Here is a 22,821-nt window from a genome sequence, read left to right as displayed (position 1 = left end):
TCCATCCCAAATGCTTAACCAGCTGGGAAAGACCTGGGATCCCTGTCCCCTGAGCCTCTCCCTGTCAGCCATGCACATGGAGAGACACAGGCAGCCAGTTCCTGAACCAGCTTTGCCAGAGCCTCCTGCCTCCTCCTCCAGCTGCCACTGTGTTTCCCACCCTGTGCTGGTGACCCCGCTGTGGGATTGCTGGGAGGCTGGAACTGCTGTCCTGCCACTGGCCCTGACCGGACGGTGCTGCAGCTGCATGGCAGCAGCTGTGGAAGGGATGTGAGCCTTGATCAGAGTGCAGGTCTGTGCTTGGTGCCACTCCATGGCTCGTTGGCAGCCCCAGGTACACAGGTCACCCCAGCCAGGCCAGCGTGGCACATGGCGCAGCACCAGCATTGCCAGCCAGGCAGCAGCTCCTTCATGTCCTGGGCCTGGGAGTCAAGCTCCATGCACGGGGTGTGAGTCCCATGGCCAGGGCTGACCAAATTCGCACTGTGGGTCCGTGCCTATGTCCCCTCCCCTTGTCCCTTGCATTGCTGATGGGGCACTGGGACACCAGTGCTGTGGGGGTTCAGAGCATCATCTTTTCAGGGTCCCGGGGCTCTTGGCTGCAGCCCAGCAAGGGAGAGAGGGGGCATTTCAGCCTCCAGCACACCCCAGGAGCTTCTGGGAACAGGCAGCGTCAGCAGAGCACCAAGTCCAAAGTGTTTTGCAAGCAGAAGGGAGCGGGCGGTTTCCTTATTTGGCACCGCGGCGGCGGGGCGGCACACCTGGCTGGGGCACACCTGGCTGGGGCACACCTGGCTGCGGGCACCGCCTGGCAGCGCCCGCGAGGGCGGCGGCGCTGACGCGGAGATGGGAACGCGGGCAGGACCCGCCTCGCTAATCACAGCCCAGCGCTGGGCGTGGGGACAAGCCGCGGCAGGGACGCGGCCCTGGCAGCCAAAACAACGCCGGTGACACGCCTGCAGCTCAGCTCAGCTCAGCTCAGCACACCCAGCCTGGGGGTCTCCTGCCCTGGGGCTGTGTGCTGGGGGCCGCTGGGCAGCCCCTGTTCCCTGTGTCGTGTTTGTTTCCAGCGAGGCTGACGGGCTCAGAAAGAGCCCCTGAGCAGGGAAGGCTGTGGTGGGGAGTTTAATTCCTGCTCCTGGTTCTGGAGTGAAGGAAAAGGGAGAAATGCAGCCAGAGTCTGCCCTGGAGCAGGGGGGTAGTTGGGTCCCAGGAGCCAGGCAGTGCCCACCTCTGATCTCAACCCTACAGGGTTTGAACAAAACCTGGCCCTAGCCTGGTGGGAACCTGCTGTAGGGTTGAGGGGTTCAGGGCCAATATTACCCACACAGCTTCAGGGCCAGTATTAGCCCTGGCACCCCAACCCTGGGTTTCCCTGTGCCCCCAAAACCCACTTGATCTGTCAGCCCTTCCTGCCCCACACCGGTTCAGCCGCTGTGGCTCTGGCTCTGGCAAGTGCAGGACCGAGCCTGTGGCACAAGCACAGCAAAACCTGCCACAGAGCCACATGCTGAAAGGCTCCATCTTGACCTGGTTTTCCCAGGAAGCTCCATGCCAGGGGGTGAGTGCAGTGGCTGCCAGGAAGGCCACGCACACAGCAGCTGAGCAGTGTTGTTACATGGAAATGCCGCTGCTTAGGGGTCCCTGACATCTCATAAGCAAAAGAAGGGGCTGTTGCTGAGTGGTTTTAACAGCTGCACCCCCAAGACAGTGCCTGCTGAGGTTTCCCTGTCCCCCTTCCAGGCTGGCACTCACTGGATACCCAAATAAGAGGCCAGGCAGCTCTGGGATAAACACACTGCTCCTGCACCTTTGGGGTGCCAGGGGAGCCCCAGGAGTGTGAGCAGGCACAGGGGGCTTGGCAACTGCACAACATGGCAGCAAACACGAGCTGTGGCTCTGAAGGACCTTGAGCAGCCCAGGGGCTGGTGTCCCCTCGAGTGTCCTCTGCCACTGCAACCTGTGCCCTTCCCTGACCAGCCTGTCCCAGTGCCTGTCTGGGCTTTGGGAACGGGGGCCCTGGGACCCCTGAGTGTGGCCATCCCGGTCCCCTGCTCCCAGCTCCAGCTCCCGGCCTGGCAGGGGAGTGCCATGGCCAAGTGTTTTGTAAGAGGCAAATCCCTGCAGTACCAGCATCATGCTGGGACGGGCAGCTGGGCTGGGCTGGGGCAGGCAGCATGCGGGAAGGAGCGCTGGCCCACGGCCAGTGTTTGGCCCCCGGGGAGTTGGTGTAGGTGGGGGATGAGTGTGCCTGGCCTCGGGGCAGGGAAGGGGCCGGGCTGTGGCTGGAGCTGCGTGGGGATGTGCTCACACCCCGCACAGGTTTTGCCTCGTAAGTGAAATACGAACTGGAGTGAGGCAGGTGCTGACCAAGGTGTTCAGCCTGACCTGCCCCTCTCTCTGCTCGAGTCAGCAGAGTGGGGACAGCTCTGCCCTGTGCTCGCCATTTCTGCTGCTGTTACCCCAAAAATCTCCTGGCCCTTACCCCAGGATCAGCAGGTGGTGGATTCAGCCTGGTGTCCATCCCCTGTCACACCAGGGCAGGATCAACTGCCTGAGCTGTTTGGCAGCCAGGCTGGTTCCTCCCTTGGCAGGAGCTGAGGGGCACGAGGGCAGTGCACAGTGGGCAATGATTCTCCGGGGAGGGCAGGAGCTGCTCTTCCCATGGGCTGGGGCTGCTCCTCTCATGGGCCTCGGAGCCCGTGGACATGGAGAGCTGCTCAGTAAGGCTTGTACCCTCTACCCTTGCTGTGCCATGACAGGGGACTCTGCTGTGATTCCATTGTGTCAGGCAGCATCAGCAGCACAGGGCAGGAGTCAGGGCACCTGGGAGGAGGGTGTCACTGTGCTTTCCAGTGCATTCAGGTTATTCCCACTGCTGGGCATCCACCATGCACCCATCCTGTATCCAGAGATGTTGCCAGTGCTGGTACTGGTGGTGAGCTGGCACATGCCAGGAACCCAGCTCAGGAGGGCCCTGCCTGGCACACAAGATTCCAGCAAAGGTTCATCTCAGAGTCTCTCCATGGCCCGAATTCTCTCCCTGGCATGGAGCAGGGAATTCCCTCCAGAATGGAAAGGAGCTGCCTGGCTCAGGCAGAGTGGAAGGGCAAGATGAAAGCAGGGGGCTGCAGGGCAGGACAGCTGCATTGCACTGCAATGGATCATAGAATCATGGAATCCCAGAAGGGTTTTGGTTGAAAGGGACCTTGAAGCTCATCCAGTTCCACCCCCTGCCGTTGGCATGGACTCCGTCCACTAGAGGAGGTTGCTCTAACCCCCATTCAACGTGGCCTTGAACACTTCCAGGGATGAGGCATTGAGAATGGATGGAGCAGGGGTGGAGCCATGCAGGGCAGCAGTGGGAGATGAGTTATGTCCCCAGCTGGACTCCATGTCCCAGTCTGCTCCTTGGCCGTGCTGAGCCTGGTACCTTTGCCCCTTTCTGTGGCACTGGAGCAGTTCTGTGTCCCATGGCCCAGGTGTGACAAACTGCAGCAAAGCAGTGTCTGGCAGGAGCAGCTTCACTGGCATGTGCAAACAGACTGTGTGGGGCTGACAGGCAGAGCTGCCATGCAGGGATGATCCGTGCTCCTGGCACGGCCCGATACCGAGGCTCTGAGTCAGCCCCGCCCTGGCTGCGCCTGGTGCCAACAGCTCCTGAATCCATCAGGAGATATGGAATGAAAATCTTATCATGGCTGTGCCTGTCCCTCTCCCAGCTGCTCGAGGTGCCCTCGATGCCTGGTCTGGGCCCTTCCACTGCAGAAAACCCTCTGGACCTGCTCCCTGTCACTAGCAGGGGCCAGCACTTGCTGGGGCTCCCAGAGGTTCTGCAGGTGTCTGATGGAGAGCGGAGCCGTTGGCCTGAGCTGCTCCCACCCTTCCTGGTCTTTGTGATCACTGTTCCCGTGTCGGGTTTCCTCCAGGCTGATGCCAAATCCCCAGCTGAGGGCTGGGGCTGTCGGACCCCAGTGACCCCCACAAGGTGGATGTTTATTCGATACATTCCTTGCGATGTGAGCACGGAGTGATATCTGCGCGGGGCATCGACCTTGGCCAGGGGAATCCCCATGGGTGGAGGAGAGAACCCATGGGAAAGACTCAGGAAATGGCCGGGGCTGCAGTGCACAACACCCCTTCTCTGCAGGAAACCCATGAGGTCGCCAAGATCCTGGAGGTCTTCCCTGAGAGAATTCCCCAGCACCGGCCCGGAGGGACAGAGCTGAGTCGCTCCATCGCTGGTGCACAGGTGCCGGCAGGGAGGGCTGCGCGGGCAGAGCCAGGTCCCGCTCACCTGCCCCAGGTCTGTTCCTGCTCACCTGCCCCAGCAGCACGGCTGGGCTCAGCCTGTGCTTGGAGCTCTCCTGGCACCTCGCGGAGAGCAGTGGAGTAACAGGAGGGAGGGAGAGAGGGAGGGGGCCCTGCCAGGGGAAGCGGGAGCTGAGCGGTGCGAGGGAGGGTGAATAAATACCCTTAAACGCAGTGGTTGTAACACACCCGGGGCCACGTCAGTGCCTGGAGGTCACTGGGTTGACAGGAATCGGGATGTGCCCATGGCCGGCCCTTGCTGTGCACGCAGGGGAGAGGCGTGTGGGACCCTCTGAATGTGTGTCACACCATGTCCAGTGCCTCCATCCACAGCGTCCGACAGCTGAGACCACAGCGAGCATCGCGCAGGCCCCGACTGTAGGTGAGCAGTGGCCAGTTCATGCAGCACCCCGGGGTCTGCAAATGTGAGATGTGAATGCCAGGAATAGTTGTGTAAGGAAAAGGAATGTAGGACTTGATCAGGGAATCCCTGCACTGCCTCGGGCAGCCAGGCTCACCCTGCTGCTCTTTCCAGGAGCAGGTTAATCACCAGGGCTGACGCCTGTGAGTGCTGCCCGCACTGATTAATGGGATCAAATATCCATCAAACATCCAGCTCATCCTGAATCCCCGTCCGTGCAGTCACACAGAGGCTGCAGGAAGGATGTTGGAGGAGAAAAGCTGGTTTCTAGGAATGTCCCGGCCCGGAGGGCATTGCTGAGCTGCAGTAAAGCCGAATGCCAGGATGATTCCTTCCATTCTGCTGCACTTCCCAGGTGGACTGGGATGGTACCAAGACCCCCCCACCTCAGAGCACATGGTGAAATGGCCTTGCAGGACCCAACAGAGAGAGACCTGCAGTAAGCACAGGCTTGTCACCCACCAAGAGCCCCCAGGAGTCCCAGGGCCACTGCTGCAGGACCCCCACACACAGCCTTGAGTTGCATCACACTGTGGTCTCCAGGTTTGTTGTCTGCACACACGCAGGGGTACCCGGGAGCATTTCCCCATGAGATCCCCGGGACTGGCAGGTGCTGGGTAGACCCTGTCCTCACCACCAGTGCATTTCCTTGTTGCAGGGCCGCGTGTGCCACTCACTGCCAAGGAGCACAATGGTCCTCAGGAGCACCCCCAGACCCCAGCATGACTACGATGCCTTCGAGTTGATGCCATGATGATTTTTTGCCTTTTCTTTTGTACCCCTTTTACACCCTTTTTACACCTTCTGTATTCTTAGTGCTTTTTGCCTACATTCTTGGCCTTGTTTGTCAAGCTAAGAGACTAAACATCTTAGAAGCTTTGTAGCTAGGGATCAGTGTGCCCCAGACCCCAAGGTCCTCTCCAGAACACATTCTGTAAACTAAGATAGAACCATCCAGGAGAAGGTTCCTTGGGGAGGGGGGCTCACTCGAGCCTCTGGTTGGGTAATTTTTGACAGATATGCTAATTAGTAAGACCTATAATGTTATACCAGATGTTTTGTGTGGTGTGCATTGCAGTGTGCATGGAGGTGCATTCGACCTGGACGTAGTGCACCTAAGGATCCTTAAAATAAGTACCAAGGTAAAATCCCTTTTTCCCTTCTAACCGTGTTTGACTCTTGATTTTAAGACCAGGAAAAGGCATCACAGTGAGCAGTGACAGCACAGGTGTCACAGGACGCAGGCGGCTCTGGGCTCCCTCTGCTCCTCCTGCTGCCCCTGAACGGCCTCTGGCAGCTCCCCTGGCACGGCCACGGCCCCACGCACCGGGGCTGCTGCGCCGGAGCCCCCGCACAGCCCGGGGGGACAGCGTGGATTGTCTGCCAGGCGCTGGGCACGAGGAGACGGCAGCAGCTCGGAGCTGCCTGCCGAGCTGCTCCTGCGGGAGACCGGCATTGCCACCTCGTGGGGAGCCGCGAGCGGCACCTCCTCGGGCAGGACAGGGCGGCACCAGCACCCAAAGACGGACAGAGGGGAGGAGGGTGCCGGGGCTCAGCCGCGGGGCCAGCCGAAGCCACTCATGACTGCAGGTGCCAGCTCTGAATCCTGCTCACAGAACAAAATCGGATGTTAACACTTCCCAGACAGTGCCCAGCCCTCACCAGTGATGGGTTCAGCTCTGGTGTCTGACACACACTCGCCTCTTCTGGTGTTGGACCAAAGGCTCTGGGGGCCCAGTGACGAGGACACAACTAGGATGTGTTGTGTGGACTCTGCAAATCTGAAGTGACACTGATAAATCGACTCTCTGGGGTATCCTGGTTCAGCAGCAGGGCCAGTCTGCCCAGAGCTGACATCAGACTGAAGGTACCAATGGCTCTGCTCGAGTGTTTGGTGTTGAATATGAAAAGCCGCCCTTTGGCTGCAGTGAGGACTCAGAAATGCCTCCAGCAGAAAGATGGAGTGCAAACCTCTAATTGCTTCTCCTGTCTGGCTGCTCCACCATGCGGCTGCTAGAGACGGCTCCTTCTCTGGGAGAGGAGGAAAATATGATCAGAAAAAGAGGAGAGAGAAGAACCATCTGCTTGTTCATGGTGGTCGTGGAGCAAATTCACATTCTAATAAAAAATTTCAGCCAGTTCTCCAGCTGCTCTGTCACACATAGAAGAGACAGATGCTTCAGAAACACCAGAGAGATTCAAATACAGCAACGCAAACAATTCCCTCTGCCCGGTGCAAGAGAAATCATTTGCCTTTATCTTAAATAAAAGCCCCAAAAGAATGATGCAACATCCGACCCGTGTGGCGTCTGCCAGAGCCGCAGATGGCAGCAAACCCAGCTGCCAATAACCTGTCAAACCCACATCGTGCTTCTGAGATGGCGCCGAAGCAGGGCAGGAACACCTACACAGGGAGCTGGGGCTGCAGGGGATCCAAACGGAGCTGAGGGGCTCCAGATAAAGGATCTTCAGCCCAGCAGGCCCAGGCCTCCCCGGGACAATGTTCCCGCTCCGTGGGCAGCTCTAACCCACTCTCAGAGGAGAGCTCACACTCTGTCTGGATCTACGTGGCTTTTGACCCCATTAATTTCCAGAGATTTACTGTCCTTCGTATCGGGAGTCTCAGGGTATTTTTAGCACCCATACCACGTCTCCAAGTGGGATGTGATGTTCCTGTGCCAGCAGTCCCTGTGCTGTGCTGAGCCACAGCAGGGAGACACCCTCCAGTTTGGGGGGTTTATCCACGGCAGCACCGGGAAAGCCATGGAATGTCTGTGTTTAGCAGCTCAATCCAAACACTGTGAGCTAGGCTCCAGGCCCTAAAATTAGGACTCAGGAGCAGGATTAAACCTGAGATCACCAGTTCCCACTGACCCTGGTTCAGGCCCTTTTGGGCTCACTGCTCGCCTGAGCTGACTCCCAAGAACACCTTTGTCTCTCATTACAAAAGGACAGGGACTGCCCCTTCCCAAGCACTGGGACTGGGGTTACTGGGATGTCCTGACCCACCCAAGCCTTTGGGACCCCCGGCAGCCAGGGTGGGATGGGCCAGCGCTCACAACAGACAGCAAAAGGAGCTGAGCTCACCCTGCACAGGCTGAGGTTTGCCAAGGCCTGACAGACTGAGCTGAGGTGCAGTAAGTGCCAGAGGACTCATTTCCCTCATTTAAAGAGAAAAACCTTCCTTTGCTGTCAGATTCTGGTGACACCTTCAGCATTTCCCTTTGGCAGCAGAGCCCCAGGCCCACTCCAGAACTGTGTGTCCTCCGAGCATCTCCCTGCCAGCAGCCTGGAGCAGCACCCTCCTCTCTGTCAGCACGTAGCTCCCTGCATGCTGCAGGTGCGATGCCACCGTGGGGACAGCCGGTGACAAACCCCCGGGAACAAACCCACATCCACGGGCGAGCTCTGAGCGTTCCCAGGCTGCAGCTCCAGCAGGAGCCGTGCCCGGAGCGCCGCAGTCACGGGGTGGTGACCAGGCTGTGCCGGGCTCTGAGAGGCCAACCCGGGCTGAGAGGGCCACCCTGGGCTGGGCACAGCGGTGTCACCCCAGGCTGGGATCGCTGCCTGTTCCTGACACCGGGAGATGAAGCGCTGGACCGGCAGGACCTGGGGCCTCTCCACACGCACGGGCAGCCAGGGAGACACCTGGAGTGGCCACAGGAGCCCCGGATGGCTCTGGGCAGCCCTGGGCAGCGTTGGGCTGTCGTGCCGGATGGATGCGATGGATGAAGGGATGGGAACAGGCAAACTGCATCTGGCTGCCCCCGGCTCCTGCGGCCATCTGGAGGGTGATGGTCACCAGCGCTGGACAATGTGCGGCCAGTGAGGGGTCAGTGAGGGGCCGTCAGGAAAGGGGTTCAGTCTTTTGAGGGTCCCAAGGGGATTTTGGAGGGGGTTAGAGTGCCCCAAGGAGATTTTAAGAAAGTAGAGGAGGGGTTGGGGGCTTTTGGGACTCCCGCAGAAGTTGGGGGGTCCTGGAGAGGTTTTGGGGGGGGAACAAGGGTATCTTGGGGAAGGTTGGAGGGTCCCAAGAAAATTTGCGAGGTCTAGAGGGGATTTGGGGTCCCCGTGAGGGTCTCGGGGGCTACCCTGTTCTTTGGGGGGAGTCCCAAGGGGATTTGGAGGTGTTTGAGTGGTCCCGGGGAGCATTTTGTGGTTCATGGGGGTATTTTGTGGGTGTCGGGGTGGGGGGTGGGTGTCCCAGGGGGATTTTGGTGGTCTCGGAAGGGTTTTGGGGCCCCGGGGGGTCTCGGGGGCGGCGGGGGGGAGCCGGGGGGTCCCGGGGGTCCCGGCTCCGGCCCAGGCCCCGCACTGCGCACGCGCCACCCCGCGCGCCGCCGGGCCCCCCTTCCGCGCATGCGCCCCGCTCCCCCAGCACCCGCCGGGGCGCGGCAGCGTTCGCCCAATGCGTCCTGACGCCCCCGCGCGGCGGCCAATCACAGCTCCCGTTGGCCGTGCGTGATGACGTCACGAGAGGGCGGTATATAAGCCGTCGGCGGCAGTCCCGCCCCCCTGACAGCGCCTCGAGCCGCCGCCGCGAGAGCATCCTCCGCCCAGAGCCGCTCCCGCCGCCAGAGCCGCCCCCGTCGCCGCCGCCGCCGCCTCCGCCGAGGGAAGGGAAGCGTATCGTATGTCCGCTATCCAGAACCTCCAGCCCTTCGGTGAGGCCCTTTGTGCGGTGGGGCCGGGGGGAGCGCGCGGGCCCCGCCCCGGTCCCGCCCCGTGGCGCAGTTACTATTCCGGGCCCGGTTGCGTCAGCCACGGGGGGGGGGGGGGGGGGGGGGGGGGGGGGGGGCGGGGGGGGGCGTGTGGGCGGGGCCCAAGCGTGACGGGCGGGCGCGGCGGCCAATGGGGTGGGGCGGGGGCGGTACCCGCGCGGGACGAGCAGGCGCCTGGGGGCGGGGCCGAGGCGTGACGGACGGGCGCGGCGGCCAATGGGGCGTGTCCTGCGCGTGACGGGCGGGCGCGGCAGCCAATGGCGTGGCGGCGGGGGCGGGGCCTGACGGCGCTCCCCGCAGACCCCTTTGCGGATGCAAGTAAGGGTGATGACCTGCTCCCGGCCGGCACTGAGGACTACATCCATATAAGGATCCAGCAGCGCAACGGCAGAAAGACCCTCACCACAGTCCAGGGCATCGCGGATGACTACGATAAAAAGAAACTGGTGAAGGCCTTCAAGAAGGTAGGGCTTCGGGCCTGGGAGGGCAGCAGCCACGCCCAGCAGGGATGTTTATGTGGTGCTAAGGAGGTTTTTGTGTCTTTGCTGCAGAAATTTGCCTGCAATGGTACTGTAATTGAGCACCCCGAGTATGGAGAAGTGATTCAGTTGCAGGGTGACCAGCGCAAGAACATCTGCCAGTTCCTCGTGGAGGTAGGACACCTTTGGCCTGCTGGTCACTAAAATAAACATGGGTTTTTTAAATGCACACGGGTCCCTGGGTGTGGGCAGCGTTCAGGTGCACAGAGGCGTCACTCCATGCTGTGAATGCATTTTCTGTCTTGCAGATTGGACTGGCTAAAGACGACCAGCTGAAAGTCCACGGGTTTTGAGTGCCTGTGGGCCACTGGAGCTTTATGCAAGAAGATTTCCTTACCATGAAATTCCCACCTGTCCCTTGTCATAAGTTTAAAACCAGCCGGTTTGTGTAATGTAACGATCTTGGGTCCACTCTTGATCTGGACTGTTGTAATTGGTGATGTAATAAACTGACACGAGCCCATGCTATCTCGTCTGGCTGTCCCTCATTTCCCAGAGGTAACGCGGGCGGTGGCACCATCCAGCCTGAAGCCAAAAGTTCCAGCTGTTCCCAGCTAAGCCCAGGGATTCGGCCTGTCCTGATGGCTCTTCAGTCCAGCTGCACTTCCATCCTGACAGAGGGGAATTGTGTCCTGCCTGCTGTGAGGCCCCGTGCCGTGGCACAGGGACGTGGTGCTGTCCTCCTGGGCAGTGCTGGCTCCCAGAGGCAGAGGGATTTGGGGAAGCCTGGCTTGGAAGGAGTGACAGAAGAGTGACCTGGAGGCCAATGGCAACAGTTCAGGTGCTGGTACCTGTGAGCCCTGAGGTACCAGGCACATGAAGGAACGGTCCCATGGCTTAAACTTGTGGCAAGGGCTCGATGTTGGACTAACACAAGGAGCGTCGCTGGAGCTGGAGCTGCAGAGCCTTGTGTCAGTAGCACTGCTGCCTCGCACCCTGTGCAGTAACATGGCTTTGGTTTCATTTCTAATGTTTTGTTGTAATGTATTTGAAGTCTTATTTAAATAAAACTGGTTTTCAAAAGCCTGTGCGTGGTGGGTTCCATTGCTCCCAGCAGCCAAAGCACCTTCCCCTCTTGCCATCTGTGCTGTGGCCTCAGTGCTTAGGGGCCCGGTGCAATTCCCTGCTCTGGGGGCTCCTTGGGGCCCTGGGGGTTGTTCCCCTCTCTGGCCCAGTGCAGAAAGAGGAAGCTGAAATCTCTCTGCTCAGTGTTTGCTGCTCCTGCCTGGAGCTGAGGGAAAGCCGAGGAGTGGGTGGGTGCTGAGTCAGTCCCTGCCCTGGCTCTGTAACCCTCGAACAGGCCCCTGTGCTGGTTGTGTTCCTGTAAGTCCCGGGGGCAGGGTCAGCACTTCTGCTTCCCGAACACTGCTCTGGGGAGGAGGGGGAGGCGCTGCCACCCGGGTCAGGCTCTGCCACAGGTCAGGGGCTGAGTGCCCTCTTTACTTTCTGAGCTCAAGCTCAACAAGCAAGAAGGAAATCTCAGTAAAATGCACTGGTTGAGGGCAGCAATGGTTCTGGGGGCTGGTGGGTGCCTCCTGCGCAAGAGCAATGTGAAATGCACTGAAATGCCTAAGAGTGCACAGGAAATCCCTGGGTTTCCCTCCCACTTCCCCCAGCCCATCTGTCCTGCAGCGGGGAGGGCTCGAGTGTCCTGGGAGGCTGCTCCCACCCTGGTCACCTGCTCCTGGCAGCCCTCAGAGCAGGTCACGGCTCTTCATCTCCTGCCACAGTGACACCCATCTCCCACGTGCTGCTCGAGAGCACCGAGTTCACTTTCCCGGGAGACTTTGCTCTTGGAAACCAAATTGCTGCAATTACGCAAAGCAGCTTCGAGTGCACGGAGGAGGCAGGTGACCTCCAGCCCTGCCCATGCCTGTGAGTGACCTCCAGCCCTGTCTGTGCCTGGAAGTGACCTCCAGCCCTGCCTCCACCTGGAAGTGACCTCCAGCCTGCCCATACCTCTGAGTGACCTCCAGCCCTGTCTGTGCCTGGAAGTGACCTCCAGCCTGCCCATACCTCTGAGTGACCTCCAGCCCTGTCTGTGCCTGGAAGTGATCTCCAGCCTGCCCATATCTTGGGGAGCAGGTGCTGGCAGCACCAAGGCTGGCACTCACACCAGGGTGTGTTTGTGCCCACAACCTGATGCAGCCCAATCTGCTCTGCTCTGCTGCTGCTGTGCCAAGAATTCTCGTGCCCTCCGTGTTGGAGCACATCCAGCCCGGATTTCTCCCTGCTGGCTTTGCCAAGCTGCCCACAGATTTGGCGGCTGCCAGGACAGCTAGCCCCAGCCAGGCAGGAGTGAGGGGTGCTTGGTCCATCCTCCAGCTTGACCTTTGTCCACCCATAGAAGGACCCAGCCCGAGTGCCCACGGGCCCGGTGGCAAACCTGCGTCAAGCCAATGCCAAACCCGTGGCCCTGGAGGGAGCGGCCGCTGTGTCCCCATCACTGATGACTCATTTGGTCCAGATTGAGCCATTAAAACCCAGAAATTGGAAAACAATTTGTTTGTTCCTTGTGCAGTGCACTCGGTGGAGCGAGCAATCGATGGCCGCAGGGTGCCGGGCACCGCTGCCTTCCAGCCATCCAAAGCCCATTTGTTTCGGGGCTGTTTGAGGAGCACCGACACGGCTCGTTGGGAACACTGTGGGGACACGGGACAGTGACGTGCCCCAGCCCAGGATGTTGTTCACGGCGTTTATTGCAGGAGGGAGACAAATGGTCTCTACAAATACACTGATGGGGGGTCAATACAGGCAGCAGGAACCGTCAATATCGAACGAGGGAGTGGGTGGTGACAGACGAGGATCTTCGGGGGGCTCTGACAGCGAGCAGGGCCCACTCCTTCCACAACACCCCAAAACTTCTCAGGGTGCAGGGAGAGATCCAGAGCTGCAGAATGGGCTGCTCCAGGGCCTGTGTCCTGGTGAGGGGCCTCACACACACACAGACACAGCCCACCAGGTCTGTGCAGCCCCCAAACCCCCGGGGGCACAGAGCCCTTGTGGCACAACACACGTTACAAATGTGTACAAACACCTGGGTGTGGGTGTGTGGGTACATCCGTGTGTGTGTGTGTGTGTACAGACACACAGATACATCTGTGCTCATGTAATACAGGTATGTATACACACATACTTGTTTATGCACATATATACCTGTGTGTTTATATAGATATATACATATATATCTATATTTATTGCGTAGATACGTATGTATGTATATGCATTATGTATAAATGCGTACAGATTTAGATATATGTGTACAAATATCCCTATATATACATAATCCCAGAATCATTTAGGTTAGAAAAGACCTCCAAAAATGCATATATGTATGGATACATATATATAGAAAGAGATATGTCATGGTATTCCTTATGCATCCATCCCACTGCACACACCCTTCATCACTCCATGACATACAATTACCCCATGCAGTTGTCATCTGTATAAACACACATGTGCACACGTGTGTCCATGCCTGTAGCTGTATATCTGTGCCCACGTGTACCTGTTTACATAGATGCATAAGCCATGTTATCTATTAGAAATGCATACATTATATATTATCTGTATTTTGTGCTGTATAGAATGTTATATATTATACTGTATTATTTATACATTTATATATTCATATATATACACACCATTGCAGTGTATTATACTGCATAGTTGCTGTCTATTAAATAAATATAATAATAATAATAGTGTCATATAATTACAGTATCATATAATAGCAGTGCCCACCTAAATAAGTACCTGCACTAGTGTATGTGTGTAGGTATCACTGGGACTCTGTAAGTGTTCCTAACTGTGCATGTGGATGTGGGGGTGCCAGGGGCGGGTGCCTGTGAGTGTTCAGCTGCTCGCAGAGCTGGCCTGGTCTGTACAAATGTGCAGCCAAGGCACCGTGCCCTGGTAGCTGCACCTGGGTTTGTGTTCACGTATGTTCATAGACAGCCAGACCTGTGTGCATGCATAGCTAGGAATGTATATGGACACGTGTGTCCCTACATATGTGTGCATATGGATACGACTCTGTCAAGCTGTGTGTCTGTGTGGTGTGTGTGTCTGTGTGTCTGGGAGCACACACAGCTGCCCGAGGGCCCCCCCAGGGGTGGGTGGATGTGTGTGGAGCCGCCCTGGGGTGTGGCAGCCCTGGCAGCGCCTTTAAAAGCGGGACTGAGCTGGGGTGATGTTGGAGAGAAACACCGGCTGAGACACCCACCAGGACACCCACCGGGACACCCTGCTGAGCCCCAGAACCCACACGTGAGTCTCACAGGGCTCTGGCACTGTCCAGAGGTGACTTGGGGACCAGCTGGGAGACAGAGATGGAGAAAACTTGAGGAGCAGATGGGAGGGACAGAGCAACTTGGAGACCCACTGGGAGGGACAGAGGGGATCTGGGGCCTCGTCATGCTCTGGGGATGAGAACCCTGCTCCCCAGCTGTTGGAGTTCAAGGAGGATCTGGATGATGCTCTTAGCCACGTGCTTTAGTTTTCAGTATCCTTGCAAGGAGCGAGGAGTGGGACGCGATCCTTACGGATCCCTCTGCCTTGACTCCGATTCCAGGGGAATTGGGGACCAGCCAGGAGAGAGGGATGGAGAAGACTTGGGGAGGAGATGGAAGGAATGGAGGAGACTTGGGGACCCAAAGGGAGGGACAGAGGGGACTGCGAACTGGCCATGGCCTGAGGCTGAGTGCCCAGGCCACCCTCACCACAGGCTGAGCATGTCCCCGTTCGGGGGCTGCAGCTCCCCCGCTTCCCCAGCCCTGTTCAGTCTCTCCCCAGCCATGAAGGTGATGCTGTGCCTCGGCCTCCTCCTCGCCCTCGCAGTGACCACCTGCCAGTGCCGGCCAGCGGCAGCGGCGCCAGGCACCAGGGGGGACCTCCAGCAGCCCCCCCCCAGCCTGGTCCGGCGGGACTGGCCCCAGTACCTGTCCCAGGAGCAGCAGCACCTCTTGTCCCAGTTCCTGCCCCACATCCTCACAGGTACTGGGAGCTCAGGGTGGGCAGCCCTCGGGGGGCACAGCCCGGCCCCTGTGCCAGCTCTAACTGCTGCCTTTACCCTGGCAGAGCTGAACAACAACAAGGCCTTTGTGCATGAGGACAAGGGGATTGAGGCTTTGCACGACCACTACTACCCCGACTGGATGGACTTCGGCCGCCGCAGTGCTGAGGACGAGGCCGGTGCTGCGTAGCCGCTGGGCTGGCCTGGCCCCGCAGAGCACCCGCACACTCAGTGCATGTCCTTTACCACAATAAAACTCTGGCACTACGGCCTCTGCACTCCGGGCTGTGCTGGGGAGAGCCTGGGAGGGTGGGCAGCAGGGATTTGCCCCCAGCCCCACAGGGATGCACAGGGCAGAGACCGAGCTGCTCACAGCAGCAAACACAGAACGTGGCAGGAGACGCAGCACACACGAGCTGCTCTGTAAATTCACATTTATTTTCCAGGGGATGGGGCACAGCTTGGAGGGAGAGACACAGCCGGGGGGAGCAACAGCTGCGCCCCCAGAAACATCTCAAGCTGTGGGTGCTGCTACTATTGCTACTCAGTGGGCGGGAAAGAGTTAAAACACCATTCCCCTAAAAAGCCAGTCCAGTCCAGGTGCTGGCCAGGGGCCCAGCCAGGGTGCAGGGGTCTTGCCCTGGCCCCAGCGGGTTGCCCCAGGACCCACCCAAGCCCAGACTGAGCGTTGCCCTTCGCTGCAGCATCTGGACAGCCCCAAAGGGCCAAGCTGCCCCTCGCTCCACAGCCAGGCTCAGCAGAAGCAGGAACAGTTTTTATTGCCAGAAACTGGCTCCTGTGAAGGGTCCATACTCCCCAGCAGGGACGGGGTCGGCCAGCACCCCCTGTACCCCCCATCCATGGGGAGCAGTGCCAGGTTCTGTCCTTGCAGCCAGAGCAAAGCTCCCCATGCTGGTGCCAGGAGTGCTGACAGATTTGGGGCAGCACCAGCAGCTGAAGCTTGTCCTGTCTCCATTCCCCCATGGATGGGTGAGGAAGAGGATGTGTTTCACCCTGAGCCTGGGGGTCTCTTCTTCAGCAGCGTCACTTCTGGCTGCCCTGGGCCCCTCTGAGCCCTGGCCGGGTGTAGGACGTCTCCCCTCTGGCCACCACCTTGTCCAGCCCCAGGCGCTGCAACTTCTCCACCAGGTTCCAGCTGAAGATGCTGCTCCTGGGTGCGGGTCCATCCTGACCCCTGGGCACAGGGGAGGGATGGGGCTCAGAATTCTGAAGGTCCTGGGAGTGGAGTGAGGGGGCCAACCATGATCCAGTCCTGGGTGCCAAGTGGGAATCTCGCCCCAGCAAGAGCCTGAAGAGTCCCATGGGGGTGCTCGGGGGTCCAGGGCCAAGCGCCAGTGTGGGGGGAGTCTGTTCTGGTGAGGGGCTGCCGAGGCTCAGCCCCTCAAAGGGCCCACAAGAAGGCACGACGGCATGATACAGACTGGAGGAGAAGAGAGAGCAGACGTGGGGATCAGTTGGGGGACCCTGTCCTGGGGGATGTTGCTGAAGAGGCCAGGCAGGGCTGCGGGCAGAGCAGGACCCCCTTTTCCTCCTTCACCTAACGAGCCGTGGGCTACAGGAGCCTCCCACGCTGCAAACTGCTCAAGCAAAGCTCACAGGGGAGTGCTGGGGGCTGCTCCTCAGCAGCCAGGAGAGATTGGGACACAGCCACTGCTCCACAAGCATTTCCAGACACCAGGGTTTTGTCTAACAGTGAACTCCAGCTCATGCCAACCCCCAGCGAGCCTTGGGGGGGCTCATTAGGGCTAATCACCGGTGCTCATTAATGAACGGACAGCCCAGCACCCGGCTGGGAAAAGCTCCTGGCTGCTGCCCAAGTGTGGAGGAAGGAAAGCTGTGTCTGTTCCCCAGAGTGCCAGGAGCACTCGCTGCTCCGTGCCCGGGGTGCTGCCCCTCCGGGCGAGCCCACCCGAGGAAGGCTCTCCATCCATCAGGGTGCTGCAGTGCAGAGGAGGGGGGCTGATCCCAGCCCCGGGCACACAGACACCCCAGCAGCCAGATTTGGGGATGTTTCTTAATGCTGGCATCTCTCAGAGCATCAGGGGCTGCAGGCGGCCCCCGGCCTGCCACTTCCTCAAGCTGCAGGGAGCCGGGCACGGGGGCGAGGAGGAGAGAGCTCGGGGCGCACAGCGGGGCGGGGGCTGGTGCAGGCAGCGCAGGCGGCGGGGACCACGCGCCTTACCTGGGTGTCACCGTGGTGAGCGCAGTGGTGGGGTGGAGGATGTGGCAGGTGGTGATGGTGAAGGTAGACGGGGTCTGGGGGAGGTTGTTAACAGAGAGGAACACTGGAAGGGACAGGAGACAAGGGGTCAATGGGAAGGGGGGCAGGACACGGGCGGAGGGCAGGCGGGACAGCCAAAGCTGGGCTGGAAGCTCCATGCACAGGGCACAGCTCCAGCAGCAACTGAGGTGTGGTGCCTGCTCAGAGGGGGCAGCGAGCACAGGTGGGACCAGGAGATGCCGTCTGTCCCAGACCTGCCCCTTCCAGCCAGCCGAGGGGCAGCAGGGGCTCGCCAAGGTGATGGCAAGGGCTCCTCCCGCCGGGGCTGCCCGAGAACAGCCCTTGCGCAGCTGCAGGCGGAGCAGCCCCGCGGGGACAGCGGGGTGGCAGGGACAGGCTGCTGCAAGAGGGGAGAGCACGGCGGGAGGCGAGGGGCAGCCTCGACTGGAGGACAGGGGCATTGCGGGAGCTGCGTCCCCACGGTCCCCTCACCCCACGCTCACCCCTGGGGCGCTCCTTGGCTTTGGCGGGTGTTGAGGTAGGGAGCAGCTGGAAGGAGCTGGCATCCACATCGTCCTCCTCCAGGTCATTGAGGCTGTACACCTCCTCCAGGTCGATGTCCAGCTGCCTGAAGTCTTTGGTGAGCACCCCGGGACGGGGCACCAGGATCCCACCCAGGTTGGGCTGTGCCAGCTGCTGCCAGTGGTGGAGTGTCACAGAGCCTGGGGGGGACACAGCCAGGGGGAACTCAGGTGAGGGTGTTGGACCCTCAGAGCACCTGCAGCTCTGCACCCCCTCTGCCCCTCACCTTCCAGTGGCTTCACAATCTGCAGTTTGTCGGGTAAGTAGGTGAGGGAGCCGAGGGAGAAGCTGGAGCCAGCAGTGAGCTCTGAGCCCCCCGAGTAGTTGGTGCCAGTGGAGACGATGCTGCCCTCGGGGGTGAGGAAGCCACTGGAGCTCGCCCCATCTCTGAGCCGCCAGAGCTTGCGCTCCCGCTCGGCCTCGAAGAAGGAGCGCTCCTCGGAGACGTGGCTCTGCTGCCGCACCGACAGCCGCTGCACCGCCGCCTCCAGGTCCTGCCGCCCCGGGGCTGCCCGGGAGTCCTCGCTGGCCCCCTCGGCCCTGCTGGAGGGCACAGCGCTAGGCTGCCCGGGGCTGCAGTCCCACACTGCACCTCAGGCTGTGCTGGGCCCCAGCCAGGCCCTGCTCTCCCTGCCCCAGGCTGGTTCCTGCTCCGGTGTGACCAGCAGCTCACCACCATCCCAGCTCCTGTGCAGGGGCAGCCGCTGTCCCACCCGGCCCCATTTCCCCTCCACCCTGGCACTCACCGGGCACCCTCCGAGCCGGAGCAGTTGGTGTGGGGGGTGCTGGCCCCCCCAGAGTGGGCAGCCGACAACTGCTTGGAGCCTGGAACGTGGTGGGGAGACTCAGAGCAAGACCTGGCTTTGGCTGTCTGGTTCACGGCCTTCACTGTCTCGAAGACGCGCTGGTAGCTCCTGCGGGCAGGAAGCGGGTGGGGGTGAGCTGGACCCTCGTCCCATGGCACAGCAAGAGCCACCGATAACAGCACTCACTTGTAGTCCGAGGAGGAGCTGTTTGTCCTCTTCCTCATCATCCCCTTGATCTCAGCAGCCAGAGAGTCCTGGGGACAGGGGTACGCAGTGTCAGTAGGGGGGAGAGCAGGGGCCCCCACCCTGCCGCCCGGACCCCGCGCTCACCACGGGCAGCAGACTGGCCGCGCTGTAGCGGCTGACGGTGCTGTTGGGCAGGCTGCGGCTCCGCAAGCTCTTCACCTCCTCCTGGGCTTCCTGCAGCATCCCGCCGCACTCCGCGTACTTCTCCTGCAGATCCCGCAGCTGCGGGGACACGGGCACAGCCTGAGCACGGCCCCGGGGGTAGCGGGGCAGGACCCCCCACCAGGTCGGACACTCACGGCTTCCCCCGGGCTCACCTCCATCCGGAGCTGCTGCTGCACCTCCTTCGCCGCGGTCAGGTGCTGCTGGAGCTCCTCCACCTCGGAGCCGTACTGCGGACAGGAGCGGCCAGGTCAGGGCGCTGTGCCCGCACCCCCCTCCCCCCGGCACGGGCAGGGCACCCTCACCGTGCGACACTTCTGCTGCAGCTCCGCGACCTGCGCCAGGAGCTGGGTGATCTCCTCCTGCTGCCGTGCCGCGTCCTCCGCCCTGTGCGCCAGCTCCTCCGACAGGTGAACGACCTGCTGGCTCGCTTCGGCTGGGGGAGGGCCGGGGTCCGTCACCGCCAGGGCACGGGCCCCAACCCCAGCCCACGCAGCTGGGCAGTGCCTGCCGGGCGGTGCCTGCAGACCCCCGAGCCCTACGTACAAAACTGCTCCACGCAGTCAATCATCAGCTGCTGCTCCTGGTCCTCGTACTGACAGGTCTCCGTGGCGATGTTGGTGGCCTGGGGGAGAGGGTTGCCGGGGCTGAGCATGACAGGCAGGACACCTCCCGTCTCCCCCGGGGGCAGCTCGGGTCCCCCCATTGAGAGCAGGGCATAGGTGGGCACTGAGGGGCATCCGTCAAGCTGGCTCTGCTCACCTCCATACGGAGCTTCTGGTTCTCCTCCTCCAGGCACTTGAGTTTCTGCTGCAAGGTGTCGTACTGGAAGTACTGCTGCAGGGACAGCGAGGACTCGTGCCTGCGCAGCCTGGGGACAGCAGGGATGGCACTGAGCACCCGCAGTGCGGGAGTGCGGGCAGGATGGGGCTGCCCACCCAGACCCCTGCCCATTCCCCCAGCTCCCAGGCACCTGCAGCAACCAAGCTCTGTGGGGTTGGACCCACAGCCACCAAGGGAGGGAAGGGAGTGTGGCCAGTGCTGCCCTAGGGATGGTGATGGCTCCTGCCCAACACCTCTGCACAACCCACAGGAATAGTTCTGCCCCAGGTGAGTGGCAGGACAAGGACTCCCACTCACGGTGTGGAGGTGGTGGTGGTGGGCTCGCTCTCCTCCGTTGTGGTGGTGTAGAAGTGGAGAAGGTCGTCCCGCATGGAGACCTCATGGCGCAGCTGCGCAATCTGGAGAGACAAGGTGCTTCAGGACACGGCCCAAGGGGACCATAGCTGCCCCCAGGGGGGCATGCAGGGGGCCAAGACCTGTGCCCAGGAGCTGTTACCTCCTCTTTGGCCAGTTCCAGCTGCTCCTCCAGCAGCTCATTGCGCTCGGTCAGGCTCCGGTTCTGCTTCAACAGGGACTGCCCAATGCGTGCTGCTAACTCCAGGTCCCGCTCTTTCTGCAAGGGGCAGGTCTGCCTCAGCTGGGATTCATCCCTTCCCCAGTCCCTACCTACCCCTGTGTCGCCAGGGTCCCACCAGCCCTCACACAGGTGGGATCTTCAGCATACCTCATCCAGCAGGTTGGTGACAGCATCGATGTCGTGGTAAGTCTTCGTGATCCTGACCACCCGCTCAGCGCACAGGACTGGGGGAGAGGGCCAGAAGGTGAACCCCCACACTGCTCAGCACTGTCCCCCCAAGGCTGCTCCAGGCTGGTCTCCAAAATGGACCTTTTCTCTGCTGGGCGTCACCTCGCGCAGGCAGAGGCGGGCAGGGATCCCCACAGCCGTGACATCACCATGGGAAATGAGGGGCTCACACCCAACCCTGCCTGCACCTTGGCGTGGCAAGAAAAATGCTGGGCCCCCTCGCTGCCCCCATGACCTCAGCACAGGCACAGTGCCAGCCCCACCGCAGGACTCACAGGCAGAAAGGAAGGATGGGGAAGGGCAGCAGCAGAGACAGGATCGGAGGTGACATCTCCAGCAGAAAGCAGGCTGGAGCTCCAGTATAAATAGCTGTGGGTGGCACCGTGCCGAGCCGGGCTCACAGGCGGCGTCCCCTCCAATCTGTCCCTAGCCCCCTCCCCCAGATCCCCCCCGAGAAGCCAGCCCTGCCCTAGTTTCTCTCTGGGGGAGGGGATGCTGCAGCCCGCACCCACCCGATGCCCCTCCAGCTGCACAACACAACGATCCACAAAGCAACAGAGGCAGAGGCAGCTGCGGGCAGGACGCTGCAGGAACGGGCAGCTGCCCACCACGCCAACACCACCGCGTCAGGCCGGGCCCCAGCTACAGCTCTGCCTCCCCCCGCTGCTCTCTGGGCCTCTGGCAGGCAAAGGAGGTGCAAGGATGGAGACGTCGGTCCCCGCGGTACGGATCCTGCCAACTGCGCCCGCAGGAGCTGCCAGGCAGCGCCGGGCACGCACCCAGACGGCGGCGCTGGAGCCGTGCGGTGCGAGGGAGCCGCGAGCAGGCGCAAAGCCCCGAGCCCTGCCCGCACCCCAGAGCCTGCTTACAGCCCGGGACCTGCTGTACCCCGCACCCTGCCCACACCACACAGCACTCACGATGCTCTTTCTGATGCTCTGCTGCCCCGAGGGTGTGTGCCTCAGTTTTCCCTGGCAGAGCAGCGCTGGCTGTGCTCAGGGCCCCCCACCCGCGTCCCCAGTCACAGCCACCCCCCAGTCGTGCAGACGAAGTGGGTTAACGGGGAAGCTCAGCCACACAAATCCCATTAGGCCTCCCCAGCTGGGGTTGTGTAATGGTGAGTGTGTTGTCGTGGCAATGCCCCCACTCGCCACCCCGGTCCTGTCCACTCCTCACTGCCCCCCGGGTGCTCCCCCACACCCCAGAAGGCACGTACCCCAAACACGTCCATGGGAAAAAGAACCAACCCCAGCCTCACCCCCCTCTCTGCACCCCGACAGGACCCGCTCTCCGCGGGGGTCCCCAACTGCACCTCGTCAGGCCCCTGAGCCATTAATTGGAAATAATTAGAGCATGAGCATCGTTACGGTTGGAGCGAGCGGCTGGCCCTGGGAGACGAGCCTGCAGCGCTGGCAAACATGTAAACATCCATCTGCGGGCCCGATCCGGCGGTGCGGGAGGGGAGGACCCCATTCCCACGGGGGGAGGGACGCCCTTCCCCACGGGCACACGCAGACCTGGCAGGGCCCCTCGCCCCGTCCCTCCGTCCTCTCCCCACCACTCCTGGTGGGGGGACAGGTCCCCTTAGGGTCGGGGTGATCCTGGGGGTCCCCAAGGGACCGGGCGGCGGCAACCCCGGGCCAGAGAGCAGCGAGGGAGACCGGGGTTGCGGGAACGCACAGGTGGGAAACAGACGGCACCTGCCGAGGGAAGACCCTGCCCTGACCGCTCCGGACCAGCCCCGGCCCCGGCGAGACCGCGGCCCTGACCGCTCCGGACCAGCCCGGGGGAGCCCAGCACTGCTGCAGCCGCATCCCGATCCCCATCCCCGGGGCGGGACCACCCAGGCCGCCCTCACCTTCCTCCAGCTCCCTGGCGATGGGGTCCGCGCCGCCGCCGCGCTCCGCGTTCCCGTTCAACTCATCGTAGGCGGCGGGGCTGCTCCAGATCTCCATCGTGCCGAGCCCACCCGGCCGTGCCCAGCCCAGCCCCGCCGAGCGGAGCCGCTGCGGCCGTTCCCTCCCCTATTTATAGGATCGCCCCGTCCCCGCGCACCTGCCCGGCGCATCCCCCAGCGGCGAGGCCGGGGCTGGGGCCGGGACGGGGGCGGGGTCGGACGGGAGCGG

General features: G+C 61.4%; 3 protein-coding genes across 5 annotated transcripts; 2 read left to right on the top strand and 1 right to left on the bottom strand.

Moving 5' to 3' along the window:
* The first annotated feature begins 9,246 nt into the window (after nucleotides 1–9,246).
* Nucleotides 9,247–10,460, top strand: EIF1 (eukaryotic translation initiation factor 1). Its single transcript, XM_048317292.1, has 4 exons — nucleotides 9,247–9,396; nucleotides 9,754–9,917; nucleotides 10,005–10,106; nucleotides 10,241–10,460. Exons 1-4 carry the CDS (start codon nucleotides 9,366–9,368, stop codon nucleotides 10,283–10,285), a joined length of 342 nt encoding a protein of 113 aa, XP_048173249.1. The 5' UTR covers nucleotides 9,247–9,365; the 3' UTR covers nucleotides 10,286–10,460.
* Nucleotides 10,461–10,620: 160 nt separating this feature from the next.
* On the top strand, nucleotides 10,621–15,278 carry LOC125332450. Its single transcript, XM_048317279.1, has 2 exons — nucleotides 10,621–14,990; nucleotides 15,075–15,278. Exons 1-2 carry the CDS (start codon nucleotides 14,423–14,425, stop codon nucleotides 15,197–15,199), a joined length of 693 nt encoding a protein of 230 aa, XP_048173236.1. The 5' UTR covers nucleotides 10,621–14,422; the 3' UTR covers nucleotides 15,200–15,278.
* A 148-nt stretch (nucleotides 15,279–15,426) lies between these two features.
* On the bottom strand, nucleotides 15,427–22,736 carry HAP1 (huntingtin associated protein 1). Of its 3 annotated transcripts, none has more exons than XM_048317137.1 (15): nucleotides 22,554–22,736; nucleotides 20,615–20,691; nucleotides 20,387–20,503; nucleotides 20,188–20,288; nucleotides 19,810–19,918; nucleotides 19,594–19,672; nucleotides 19,353–19,483; nucleotides 19,203–19,277; nucleotides 18,970–19,107; nucleotides 18,826–18,893; nucleotides 18,580–18,747; nucleotides 18,060–18,376; nucleotides 17,755–17,973; nucleotides 17,213–17,315; nucleotides 15,427–16,450 (listed from the first exon to the last, which is right to left on the bottom strand). In XM_048317137.1, the coding sequence occupies exons 1-15, from the start codon at nucleotides 22,648–22,650 to the stop codon at nucleotides 16,054–16,056; spliced, it is 2,196 nt and encodes a 731-aa protein (XP_048173094.1). In that variant the 5' UTR covers nucleotides 22,651–22,736; the 3' UTR covers nucleotides 15,427–16,053. The 3 variants fall into 3 exon arrangements, with proteins under 3 accessions (XP_048173094.1, XP_048173102.1, XP_048173110.1); XM_048317145.1 differs by having other exon boundaries at nucleotides 18,060–18,373; nucleotides 22,554–22,735; XM_048317153.1 differs by lacking the exon at nucleotides 17,213–17,315 and having other exon boundaries at nucleotides 16,313–16,450; nucleotides 22,554–22,734.
* Nucleotides 22,737–22,821: the final 85 nt, after the last annotated feature.

Source organism: Corvus hawaiiensis, chromosome 1, assembly GCF_020740725.1.
Source record: "Corvus hawaiiensis isolate bCorHaw1 chromosome 1, bCorHaw1.pri.cur, whole genome shotgun sequence".
In the NCBI taxonomy this organism is placed as follows: domain Eukaryota; kingdom Metazoa; phylum Chordata; class Aves; order Passeriformes; family Corvidae; genus Corvus; species Corvus hawaiiensis.
This window is presented reverse-complemented; position numbering and strand designations above follow the sequence as displayed.

What these genes read in the sequence shown, in the direction of transcription:
- LOC125332450 (XM_048317279.1), top strand. Translation starts at nt 14,423, where the DNA reads ATGAGAACCCTGCTCCCCAGCTGTTGGAGTTCAAGGAGGATCTGGATG. An exon ending in CCTGCCCCACATCCTCACAG is followed by an intron (nt 14,991 to 15,074) that starts GTACTGGGAGCT and finishes TTACCCTGGCAG; the next exon opens with AGCTGAACAACAACAAGGCC.
- HAP1 (XM_048317137.1), bottom strand. Translation starts at nt 22,650, where the DNA reads ATGGAGATCTGGAGCAGCCCCGCCGCCTACGATGAGTTGAACGGGAAC. An exon ending in AGCTCCTCCTCGGACTACAA is followed by an intron (nt 18,748 to 18,825) that starts GTGAGTGCTGTT and finishes TCCTGCCCGCAG; the next exon opens with GAGCTACCAGCGCGTCTTCG. An exon ending in GATTGTGAAGCCACTGGAAG is followed by an intron (nt 17,974 to 18,059) that starts GTGAGGGGCAGA and finishes TGTCCCCCCCAG; the next exon opens with GCTCTGTGACACTCCACCAC.
- EIF1 (XM_048317292.1), top strand. Translation starts at nt 9,366, where the DNA reads ATGTCCGCTATCCAGAACCTCCAGCCCTTCG. An exon ending in CCAGAACCTCCAGCCCTTCG is followed by an intron (nt 9,397 to 9,753) that starts GTGAGGCCCTTT and finishes CGCTCCCCGCAG; the next exon opens with ACCCCTTTGCGGATGCAAGT. An exon ending in TCTGCCAGTTCCTCGTGGAG is followed by an intron (nt 10,107 to 10,240) that starts GTAGGACACCTT and finishes TCTGTCTTGCAG; the next exon opens with ATTGGACTGGCTAAAGACGA.